The sequence below is a fragment of the Tasmannia lanceolata genome, unplaced genomic scaffold (assembly GCF_043159265.1).
Source record: "Tasmannia lanceolata isolate RefF3 unplaced genomic scaffold, GAP_Taslan_0.1 ptg000024l, whole genome shotgun sequence".
Taxonomy (NCBI): Eukaryota; Viridiplantae; Streptophyta; class Magnoliopsida; order Canellales; family Winteraceae; genus Tasmannia; species Tasmannia lanceolata.
In genome coordinates this window covers 807,654-819,945 of record NW_027518701.1, presented here as the reverse complement: position 1 = coordinate 819,945, position 12,292 = coordinate 807,654, and the positions used below count along the sequence as shown (strand labels likewise).

Sequence of the window (12,292 nt, the reverse complement as noted above, 5' to 3'; positions counted from 1 at the left end):
CTGGAAAATAGACAGGTTATTTTATCATTTTTGCTTTCACCCTTGTCCTTGTTTTTGCTCTCGTCCTCATATTTTGATATGGAAACAAAGAGCCCACGTCGATCATATTTTGTATGGAAACAAAGAGCCCACGTCGATCATATTTTGTATGGAAACAAAGTGCCCACGTCGATCACGGATTCGAACTGCTCCTGTATGGTGTTAATCACTTGCATGCAATAGATGAAGTTCTTAGGACTAGACTACAATCGGCTCTTAAACGTAAATTTGAATCAAATAATCAGTTTTGAACTCACAATCGTTTATGAAAATCCAAAGGGAGGTGTGACTCGGGGGTTGTTGGTTAAAGATGATGTCTTCTAGGGGAGGATTGGAACCACATATATAAAAGATCTGCCATGGAGTTGGGTAGGTAGATTAGAATGCAAATAACTGTAGTTTGAGAGTAGGGCAGGTGGGAGAAGGAGAGAGATGGGAGAGCAGGAATGAGTTGAGGTGAGGGTGATTAATGGCTAAAAAATCAGGAAAAAGTCTCACATTTGGAGTGAGTTTTTTGTTTCCTGATTTTTTAGGTTTTTCTTGCCCTCTCCTCACCGCATTTTAAACACGTTTTAAACTTGTTTGTTTACCAAATTTCCAATTTTACCTCGGCTATATTTTGTAAATGACAGAATCTTAAACATTAAACATATTTTTCATGTTTTTATTTATGCCACCATATTTACTACATTTTTTTTTTAGCCAATACTGTATTAAACCCGACTTTTTTTCGCCTAGCAGGTCTTGCTAACTATGGTCTTGCTGCCACTCTGAGTTGGTCTCAGATAGTCTTGCTCCAAATTATGTTGGGTAGTGTTGGAATCTGACACCATACATTTACATAAAGAAATATTCTAAGGTTCAACAATATATTTTGATCAATTCTAAAAGATTAATAATTTTATATTTTAATATGATTATCCCGAGTAATATACTCACAATTTTAATTAAGTTAATGTAATGCATTATTCTCATATTAAAAGCTTACTATTAAGATCGATAAAACTGAAAACTTAACTGTAAATTTGTGTTAGCAGTATTCATAAAAAAAAAAAATAGAAAAAAAGGGTTATCTAGAGAATGTCACATAGAATCCATTTAGGTCATGTTGCAGTAAAAACATTTCATGTGGAAACTTCATTTACATGATTTGTAGGAAATGTTGTTATGACTTATTTAAAGGGATATCATTATAAATTGAAGGTCCTTATAAATAAAACTTGAATTGCAGTGATTCAAATTACTTTTTTTTAATGTGTAATCATACAATGGAAAAGCAGGGAAATCTGAAAAAGTTTTCCCAACCATTTCTACAAGATTCCTGTAATGCAAACAGGGCCTTAGTGTCCAATATGCGTAGTTTGCCCTTTCAGAAGAATCCATGTTATAGGTTGAAACTCTTGCGTTGTCTTCATTCTGATTCACAATTTAGGCTTCAGACTCTAAGGAAGAAGATTAGGTTGGAAAGAGTATTTGGGTTCTGAAAATATTATCTGCAAATTGTGGCCCCCCTAGGTAATGATAGAAATATTCCCCCCATGAATCTGGCATAGCAAGCGACCAGCAGTAGGGAAGAAAATTGTGCTTATAACAAACATATTCTTTGCCATTCAAAAAATGGTGCTTGTAACAATGTGAAGCAATAATTTCACAAGGGGTTGAGCTTCTAGCTCAATTGGTAAGGAGAACGTTCTTTGACCCTGAAGTTGCAGGTTCAATCCCAGCCTACCAACCCCCAAAAAAATGGGAGTTTTCTAATATTGTCAAATCTCTAAGATGCAACTTTTGGGAAGATTTTCTAGACAAAATTTACCCTAAACTACAACCCAACATTTTGAGGGGTTGAGCCTCTAGCTCAATTCCTATAGACAATGTTCTTCAACCCTGGGGTCGGAGGTTCAATCCTAGTGTTCCTACCAAAAAAGCAATAATTTCACCACAATTTTTTCCTACCAAAAATATGTGAAGAAAATGAATATGTACTGATACCCTCAATACTCCAAACATGAGGTTGAAGCGATTGCTTTAATGGAAATACATATGCATGCATATATGTGCATCTATCAACAAATACAAACATTTATTCCTGATAAGATTCCCCTTGTTCTCATGAGTTACAAGTTAGAAAAGAAACACTGATAAAAAAATGTGTGTAGCTCATCTGTTAAATATTTCATACATCAGAATTTTTTTAAAACTTTTTTCTTGGGTAGATAATTCATCATAATTGATACATGAAGGGTGGTAGAGAGAGCATGCATACCCATCTATTTTGAAGGTGAGGTTAATCTATGCTCTTCAGTTTCATGCTTTAATGACGCATCCCCACCCATTAATTCCTGAAAGCCCTCTACCTTCACTGGCGGTGTCCTCACACTGAACATGCCCCTACACACACAGAAAAGCATAACATAATTAATCAGAACATCAAGCACTCAAATATACAATATTTCTCAACCACCAATGAGATCTTTCTAAGGGACTCACTGTTGCTGAAGCTGAGGAATTTGAAGGGGCGTCAGTTGGTTAAACTGATGGCCAGATTGAGTGTGATGGTTTGCCATAACCATTTGCTGATGTCTAAGTTGCAGTTGGTGTTTATTGACAGCGCCGAGTGTACTATCTATTGGAAATTCTGATGCATTTTCAATTTTGACTTCCACCATGGGTCTGTCTTTATCTGAAATCATACTAGAGGTTCGAGGAGTAGAGGGTTGGCGTCTTCGGAGCTTATCCCACTGTTGCTGCTGCATTGCTAGGTTCTGGGGATGAAGCATGTGCATTTGTCTTTGAACCTGCAAAATCCACCACAAAAAAAATAAATGAAATGGATGGATTCGAAAAATACAACTCCAATTAAAAGGGGCAGCTGATATGATACAGATCAATTTAAGTCATATATGGGCAAGTCACAGAACTCAAAGTATAATATAATCAATTACAGCGAAACAATTGAATAAATTCCATAGAGCTAAAACTATTCCACTTTTTTTTCTTCCAAGATCTTCCATATTATGAATGCAAGTTGAGAAAAACACCACAAGGATGACTATAATACACTACTTTAGCGGGACAATATGGGTGCAGACCCATAAAAAGGGGTGGGCTGGGGATAGGGGTGTCAATTTTAGCTCGGGCTCGGAAGCTCGCTCGAGCTCGGCTCGAATCCTTAACGAGCCGAACCCGAGTTAGGCCAGACTCGGCTCGGCTAAGCTTCTTAAGGCTCGTTAAGAAAACCCGTATAAAAGAATAGTCCTAAATATAATACAGTAGGAAACAGCTGGAGGCATAATCATCGTCATGAGGTTGGTGTTGTCAACATCTGTTTTGTCAACATCATGAGGTTTTGTCTTTCTCGAAATGGAGTTCGTATCAAACGGTTAATTCTCGTGAGAAATTAAATTTTTCCGTAATTGCCATAACTTTCTACCTTTTGTTGGTAATTTTTCATTTCAAACTTTATACCTTCAGCTATTTTACTTTTTTTGTAATGATTACTTTTTTTTTCTTATTTTTGCTTTTGCTAGCCACCTTTGCCATGTGCGAATCTTTGCACCAAGGATGGTCACATGCCGAGAAGTGGCATAGGAGAAGTTTGCTAGCAAATTCCTATAAAAAAAAAGAAGGAAATGTTATCAACTACTGTTTTCTTACGAGGGCACTCTCACTAGGATAATCCAAACCGTCAATTTGATAGGTCACGTATAGTCAAGAATTTTTCCAAAAATGTTGTACTGAATTTAATATAACCCAAGCTCGATAAGGCTCGCGAGCCTAGCCGAGCCTGACCGAGCCGAGCCGAGCCGAGCCCAAGCCCGGTTCGAGCCGAGCCTGGCCAAGCTCGGCTCGTTTACACCCCTAGCTGGGGATAAGAAGAATTAAAGAAATTGATGGGGACATCAACAATGGGCGTAGATTCAAGGTTTACAAGCTATGAAGCACGGGTACGGGTACGGGGTGCGGGTACGACGCGACACGGGTACGTGGGTACGTGATTTGCCAAAAAAACCGGGTGCGGGTACGTTCGGGTACGCCGAATATAATAATATATTTATAAAAACTAAAAAAAATAAAATTGTAAAGCAATCAAATAACAATAACATCACCAAAATGGAAAATTCTAATATTACTCTTCATTTCATAAGTGATTAAGTTCCATATTTCATAACATGAGGCATCAATACACCACTCATAGAAAAAAAAGTCTGTCACCAGTGTGTTGACCAGTGCCTGACAAGATGAATAATTTTTAGAGACCAAATTATGAGATTTTTTTACCGGACTTTTGGGATTTAATAATGTTTGGACAAAATAGATTTTATGAATTTTTAAAATTTGAAAAATACCCCACAGTTTGGAAGTTAAAAAAGTTAAAATTTTGACCCGACCCTTTTTCTTTGAATTTTGTACTAGAACTGGAGAGTTGACTTTTTTTCCTTTTAGATTTGGGTGTTGAAACTATTTTTAATAAATCCAAAAGGGGGGTATTCCGTTATTTACATGTAAATCTTAAGTAAATGGACAATAAAATAGTAAAGACATTTACTTAAGTAAATGGACAATAAAATAGTAAAGACATTTACTTAAATGGTTTACATTTAAATACAGAGAAGTACAGGACAGGAAAGAGAAGCAGCAGGAAGAAGCAGGACGTGTCGGGTACGCGTGGTGCGCACCCGACACGCAAAACTAGATTTTAAAAAAAAAACAATGGGGTACGTACCCCGGACGTACCCAGGGCGTACCCGGACGTACCCGCACCCCGTACGTGTCGGGCGCGGGAGCCCCGGGAGAGTACCCGTGCTTCCTAGTTTACAAGGGCAGACGTGGACGAGACTGATGATGGAGACTCTAGCATAGACCACAGAAATGGGTGTCTTTTTAAGGAAATATTATCAGCACTACTGTATTTTGATGAGGGCACTCCTCACTATATTAAAAGTACGGTATGGCCCGCACCACAGGATCATCCAAACCGTCCATTAGATGGGCCACAGCCTGAAAGGGAGAAGAGCCACGAAGGACAGAAGAGTGAAGGCGATTCGCAAGAAAACATGATGTCTACACGGCCTCCCCGCAAAAAGGCTGGACTCGCATTTGAAACATGATTGTTCGAGTAACTTCAAGCAAATACCTTAATTTCCTTTCAGCGACACCATTCTGCTGTGACGTGTAGGCACAAGAGGATTGGTGAAGAATTCCATGACATGAAAGATAATCCTGAAACCCATGTGAGGAAGAGAAAAATTCGCGAGCGTTATCAGTGCGAAGACATTTAATATTGCAATTAAAATGATTCTTTATTTCAACATGGAAATTCTGAAAAGCAGTGAAGACCTGAGAGCGGTCTTTCAACATATATACCTATGTCATACGCGAATAGTCATCAATAAAAACTACGATCAATTATTTGACGCGACCCTAGAGGGCCCCCATACATCAGAATGAATTAAAAGAAAAGGACTATCAACTCGACTAATGACTCGGGAAGGAAAGAACACCTGGTGGTGCTTCCCGAGTTCATAAGACTCGCACTGGAACAGAGAGACAGAAGAAGGAACAAAGGACGTCTGCTGAAGGCGCTGAAGAGAAGGGTGACCAAGACGGCAGTGCCACTGATAGGCATCAATAGAGCTATGCAAAGCGGTAGGAGAATAGCTGCAGTCAAGGTGATAAAGTCCATTCACCTCACGACCCGATCCAATCATCTTCCCAGTCGAAAGATCCTGAAACAAACAATAAGAGGGATAAAATGAGATGGAACACTGAAGATTTTTCGTTAATTGACTGACAGAAAGTAAACTAAATGGAAATTTAGGGACACATAGTACAAGTAGGCGAGGGAGATATTGTACCAATAGCAATGATGGGGGAAGTGGACCCATAAGCAAAGGTAATGGTCGGAGAGCCAGAGGAAAAAGAGCGAAAAGAGGATAGCTGAGATGAGTTACCAGTCATGTAATTGGAGGCTCCCGAGTCAATAATCAAGGACCCGGAGCTAGAGAGTAAGGTCGTGGGTGAACTATCTGGCTGAGCAAACCCGTCAGTGGGATGTGAAGCACTCTGTCTAAAACGCTGCAGCTCATAATCTGCCATCGTGAAGGTAAAGGACTCATCAACAGAAGTAGAACCAGGGGTAGAAGTCACGCTGTCAGATGGGCCAGGAGCAGTGAGATGAGCTGATCGAGGTGGGCGAAGCTTTGGATGAAGCACATAGCATGTCTCGATCTGGTAGCCATCACGATGGCAATGGGTAGAGTATGGACGGCCACGTCCACCACCAGTGCGGCCACCTCTACGGCCACGAGCTCGGGCAAAAGAGCCACCTCCTCTGGGTGGCTTGGAACCACCAATACTATCAGAAGCCACGAGTGCCGAACTATCAGATGGGAGGCTGTATGGTGACTCATCAAGGCACTGCTGCGCACGTGAATAAGCCTCTCGTAATGATGGAATAGTGCCGGAGCCAAGAATCTAATGACGAAGGTGTGTAAACTCAGGGCCCAGGCTCTCAAGATAGTGCACAACCCGAATTTGTTCTCGCTGGCGACGGAGGACATTGACATCAGAAGTGAGAGGTAAGAAAATGTCAAGCTGCTGACATAATGAGATAAACTGCCCATAATGAGTCTCAAGGGACATGTCACCTCGTCGCAGACGCATCCACTCAGAGTAAGTGGAACAAATACGCCTGAGGTTCTCAACCCTAGAGTAAGTGACAGCTCAGTGATCCCAGATCTCCTTTGCAATAAGGAGGAGAATCATGGTGGATGAAACGGCAGGGGTCATGCTCTGCCAGAGTAGACTACGAATCAAGGCATCTTCCTGCTCCCACCGACTATAGGAAGGGTCCTTGAGAGATGGGGGTTCATCTCGAAGAAAGCTACTTTGCCTCGACCACGAAGACGGAGAGAGACCGCGAAGAACTAAGAGGAATAGGAACCCAACTAACTCAGCACATAATGGTGGAGAAGAGGGTTTTGATGAAGAAATCCAAGTGGGAGGACATAGAAAGGTGAAATGGGCGAAGAGGGTTTAAAGAAGTTTGAGAAAAGGGGCTATAGTGGGAGGTGGAGGGGTGGGAAAGGGGCATAGGCTTGCTGGAGTGAGGGGGGCGGAGGGCTAGGCGGGGGGGGGGGGGTATGGAGGTGGGGCGTGGGGGGGTGGGAAAAGAGGGAGAGAAGACGGAGAGAGATGCGAGGGATAGGGTTAGGGTTGTGGGATGGAGCCCAAAAGGAATCCCTAGGGATCAGAAACCCTAGAGCTCTGATACCATGTTGGAGATTTGGAGAAGAGAAAAAGTGAGTGAGTTAGGGAAAACTCCCCCTCACTATAATGTATTTATTTAAAGAGAAAGATAAGTACAATGACAACTATGCCCTCAGGCTTATTACATATATCCAACAATTACAAATCCTTTTCACCTTTTTAAATCAATTTGAAATTATTTTCAGCCCTTTTTATGATTCAGATTTTTCAATAAAAACAGCCCTAAAATATGTATAAACATCCATATATGCTTTATCTATCCTATAAAAGTACATAGTTATATTACGAAATTCGCACGTAAAAGATTTCGCATAAAACAACCCTTATTAGTACCATATACATTCTGATTTTGTTTTTCAAAAAAATACTTAATCACATAGAACTTTCACTAAATTTTTTACCCTCTTTAAACATTGGACATGGCCCTCCTCTTTGAAACACTTGTGCGGATTCCTCGGCCTGACAGGATACTACTGTCAATTTATTCGTCATTATGCTATTGTAGCCTCCCCTCTCACAGACCTCTTACAAAAAGACGCTTTTCAGTGGAGTTCTGAAGCTCAAATGGCATTTGATCATTCAAAGAAATTAATGACACAATTACCAGTGTTGGCATTGACAGATTTTTCAAAAGATTTTGTCTTGGAAACTAACGCATCTAGCATTGCCATTGGAGCTGTATTAATGCAAGAAAAACACCCCATTGCTTATTTTAGCAGAAAAATGACACCGATCATGGCAATAGCATCAGCGTATGTTATGGAACTCTTTGCCATTACAGAATCTGTCATGAGATGGAGGCAATACTTGCTGGGTAGGAGATTTGTGATATACACCGATCATCGTAGTCTCAAAAAACTGATGGCTCAGGTTATTCAAACACCAGAGCAACAACAATACCTCTGCAAATTACTTGGCTATAATTATTCCATTGTGTACAAAGCTGGGAAAGAAAACCAGCAAAGAAAACCAGCTAGCTGATGACCTCCCAGAATCGAAGAAGCATTACCACATTCAGCTCCAATATCATCTTCCCAATTACAATTGGCAGTTTCTCGTCCAGAACTTGATATTTCAGGCCAACTCCAGAACCTGACTGACCCAGAGTTAATTGCAAAACACGAAGAAATTACAAAGGGACTCGCTTCTCCGGAATTCACTATCAGAAATGGTCTCCTCTATCATAACCATCGCTTGTTCATTAACTCACAGTCTAATCTACGGCACCAACTCATGTATGAATTACACAGTGCTCCTTCCGGAGGACATACCAGAGTACTAAGAACAATGTTCGAGGTACTCTACGGAAGAAAGCCTCCTATAATACCATCGTACAATTCAGGCTCTTCTTCCATTGAAGCAGTGGAGGACGACCTTCAACAACGTGATCAGATTTTAATCCGCCTCAAGTACACTTTACATCAATCTCAAGCGAGAATGAACTGTCTAGCGGATCAGAAAAGTCTTGACAAGCAATTGGAGGTGGGTAGTTGGGTTTGGTTAAAGTTCCAACCTTACAGACAACATTTCCTGGTTCGTCGAACCTTCCACAAGCGTAGTAAAAAGTACTATGGGCCATATGAAATTGAAGCTACAATCAGGAAGGGTTCTTACAAATTGACGTTGCCTGTAGGAAGTCAGATTCTCCCTGTTTTTCATATATCATTGCTTAAACCATATTGTGGACCTCCACCCCAAGCTGTGTGTACTTTGAGTATTAACAATCAACCGCTCATCTCCTCGTTAACGATTGTGGGTGAGAGAACTGTCCTAAACAATGACAAACCAATTCAACAAGTCTTAGTTCAGTGGCTCGGACTATTGCCAGAAGACACAACGTGGGAAAATCTACATGAGCTGCAATTGGAGTTTTCGGCTTTGAACCTTGAGGACAAGGTTATTCTTCATGGGGTCGGCAATGATAGATCCTTACATCAAGGGTTGACAAGTGAACCAGAATCAAATCAGGGAATAGAAGAAATGAATGGGGATCAAGTGGATAACATACAAAGTAATATTATATACCTTTTAAAACATGTTGAAGGTTTCTACATGAATCCTATATACCTTTTACGTAAGTTTCTGGAAAAATCAGCAGCCAAAACATCAAGAAAATATGGTAATTTAAACCCTAATAATAAAATCATACATCTATTCTTACATAAACAACATAATACCAACATGAACAATAATCATTTAACCCTTTTTCTTGGAAAAACAACACCATATGTTTGCTTATTTTATATATATATAAAAATATGTAAACTAACAATGAAGGTTCACATATAGCCTTAGTTATCCCAAATCAACCGTAAGTAATATTACATGTGATTTTTTACTTTAAAACCCCCAAAGGAAATCAAAACTCATTTTCTTGATCAAATGAAAGCCACTCATTTTGTAAAATCACAACCCTATTAACAAAACACACCCTAAACAAGAAATTACCAAGAAAATAAACAAGTTAGGGTACCTACTTGAAGGACTAATCTTTTCCCCTCTTTTCTTCTTCTTTCTTCTTCTCTCTTCTCACAGCAGCAAGGGGAAAAGATTGGGTCGTGCGATCTCTCTCTCTCTTTCTTTCAATTTTTAGGTTATTAAAAATAACCCTAGATGTGTTTATTTTTAAACTTAGCCCAGAGTATTATTTCAAGAAGGTTTCTAATTATTAGATTCCTAATTATAATCTAATACTAACTTAAGATGGGAGAAAATATCAATATTGGGTTTCCTAGCTTATTCTAATATTATTAGTATTTATGTTATATTAGGTTACTTTTAGATTTTATCTTTTTTAAATAAAACAACCCAAAAGTTGCCTAATAAGACACAAATTGTAACTATGCTTAACCATAACAGAAAAAAGGGTCACAACTTACTCAAATCATGTCCGAATCGCTAAATCTTGGGTTCGTTAGATATGTATTCGAAATATCCATATACCAGGACCAAAATCATGTCGAACGAACAAAATTTGATTCCCCAAAAATAGGTTATACAAAAAGTGATGAAAAGACACTATGACCGTCGATTTTAAAAATCGTTTAATCTAACGCAGGATAAGAAATACACAAGAATCTTAAAGATTAAGATTGGGGATCGATCCAACATCTAATTTACATATCCTACTGTCCGAAAACTCAAAATCGAAGATCTAACAGTTAATCTTTGATCGAAAGATCTACAACCTAGATTTAATTAAGATTTGTATCTTTATAGTCCCTTGGTGGGACCGAGTCATTACATTCTACCCCTTAAAGGAATTTCGTCCCTGAAATTCGACTCCCTAAATTCTCTTAAGTTAACAGTTTTCATGTATTAAAGTTACAAGACTAAGGTGATATGCAAATAACGCATTATGAAATTTATTTGTTCTGTGTGAGTTTTAAGCAAACAACATATTATAGAATTTAGTTATTAAACAAACAACGTAATATAATATGACTTTGGTCCATTATTTGTACTATAAAATTTGATTAGGTAACGTATATTAATGATGTATTTTCCTTTAAGTGTATTATGAGAATCATGAGGAAGGTGCATAGATTTTATTAAGTTCAATCAACTACCATTTCCTAAGACGTACCCATACTCACAACGTAACGATTTTCTTGGAAGCCTAAAACATCTCACTATATTATGTGGGATCTTGCAATTCACCCCCTTTAGGGCCCAACATCTGTGTTGGCACATCATACTGCGGTAAAACATTCTGAATCTATTTGAAAAGACTAAATTACACTTTGGAGCCCAGAACTAACTGTCTTGACTTCAGCCAACATAACTCGTTCACATATCGAACCAGGCGTCCCCGGTGCACGTGAGTTCGTTACATGGTTCTTACAACACAATTAACTCATGTGCCTCAGTACACACGAATTTATTGCGTTGATCCTATGTGCTCCTTGCCTAGTTTTACCTATCTCATAACTTCGTTAAATATTAACCTAGGGACCTACACCCTAAGCTCTAATACCACCTGTAACGAACTCACGTGCACCGGGGACGCCTGGTTCGACATATGAGCGAGTTATGTTGGCTGAAGTAAAGAAAGTTAGTTGTGGGCTCCAAAGTGTAATTTAGTCTTCTCATATGGATTCAGTGTTTTTCCTCCAGTATGATGTGCCAACGAAGATGTTGGGCCCTAAAGGGGTGGTGGTGGTGGATTACAAGATCCCATATAATATAGTGAAATGTCTTAGGCTTCCAAGAAAATTGTTACGTTGTATGGGTACGTCTTAGGAAAGGTAGTTGGTTGAACTTGATAAAATCAATGCACCTCCCTCATGATTCTCATAAATATACTTAAAGGAAAACGCAGCATTAATATACGTTACTTAATCACATTTTATAATACAAATAATGGACCAAAGTCATATTATAATATGTTGTTTGTTTAATAACTAAATTCTATAATATTTTGTTTACTTAAGATTCACACAGAACAAATGAATTTCATAATATGTTATTTGTACACTCCATTGGTTGTGTTGTTGGCATATCACTTTAGTCTTGTAACTTATGAGAATCTAGGGAGTCGACTTTCGGCGACGGAATTCCTTTAAGGGGGTAGAATGTAATGACCCAGTCCCACCAAGGGCCTATAACGATACAAATCCTAATTAAACCTAGGCCGTAGATCTTTTGATCAAAGATTAATGGCTAGATATTTGATTGAGTTTTCGAACAGTATGATATGTAAATTAGATGTTAGATCGATCCCCAATCTTTAAGATTCTTGTGTATTTCCTATCTCGCATTAGATTAAACGATATTAAAAACCGACGGTCATAGTGTCTTTTCGTCACTTTTAGTATAACCTATTTTTGGGGCATCAAATATTGTTCGTTCGACATGATTTTGGTTCTGATAGATGGGTATTTCGAATACCTATCCAGCGGACCCAAGATTTAGCGATTTGGACATGATTTGAGTAAGTTATGACCCTATTTCTGTTAGGGTTAGGCATAGTTACGATTTTTGT

At 38.9% G+C, this 12,292-nt stretch overlaps 1 protein-coding gene across 2 annotated transcripts in view; it reads right to left on the bottom strand.

The window, feature by feature from the left end:
- Positions 1–2,098: 2,098 nt before the first annotated feature.
- LOC143857370 (uncharacterized) overlaps positions 2,099–12,292 on the bottom strand; it is a 32,881-nt gene continuing 22,687 nt past the window's right edge. For both annotated transcript variants that reach the window (XM_077367797.1, XM_077367798.1), the window contains exons 5-6: positions 2,527–2,834; positions 2,099–2,427 (exon numbers count right to left, since the gene is read on the bottom strand). In XM_077367797.1, coding sequence (XP_077223912.1) covers positions 2,307–2,427; positions 2,527–2,834 — 429 coding nt within the window. In that variant the 3' untranslated portion in view covers positions 2,099–2,306. The remainder of the gene's footprint in view (positions 2,428–2,526; positions 2,835–12,292) is intronic.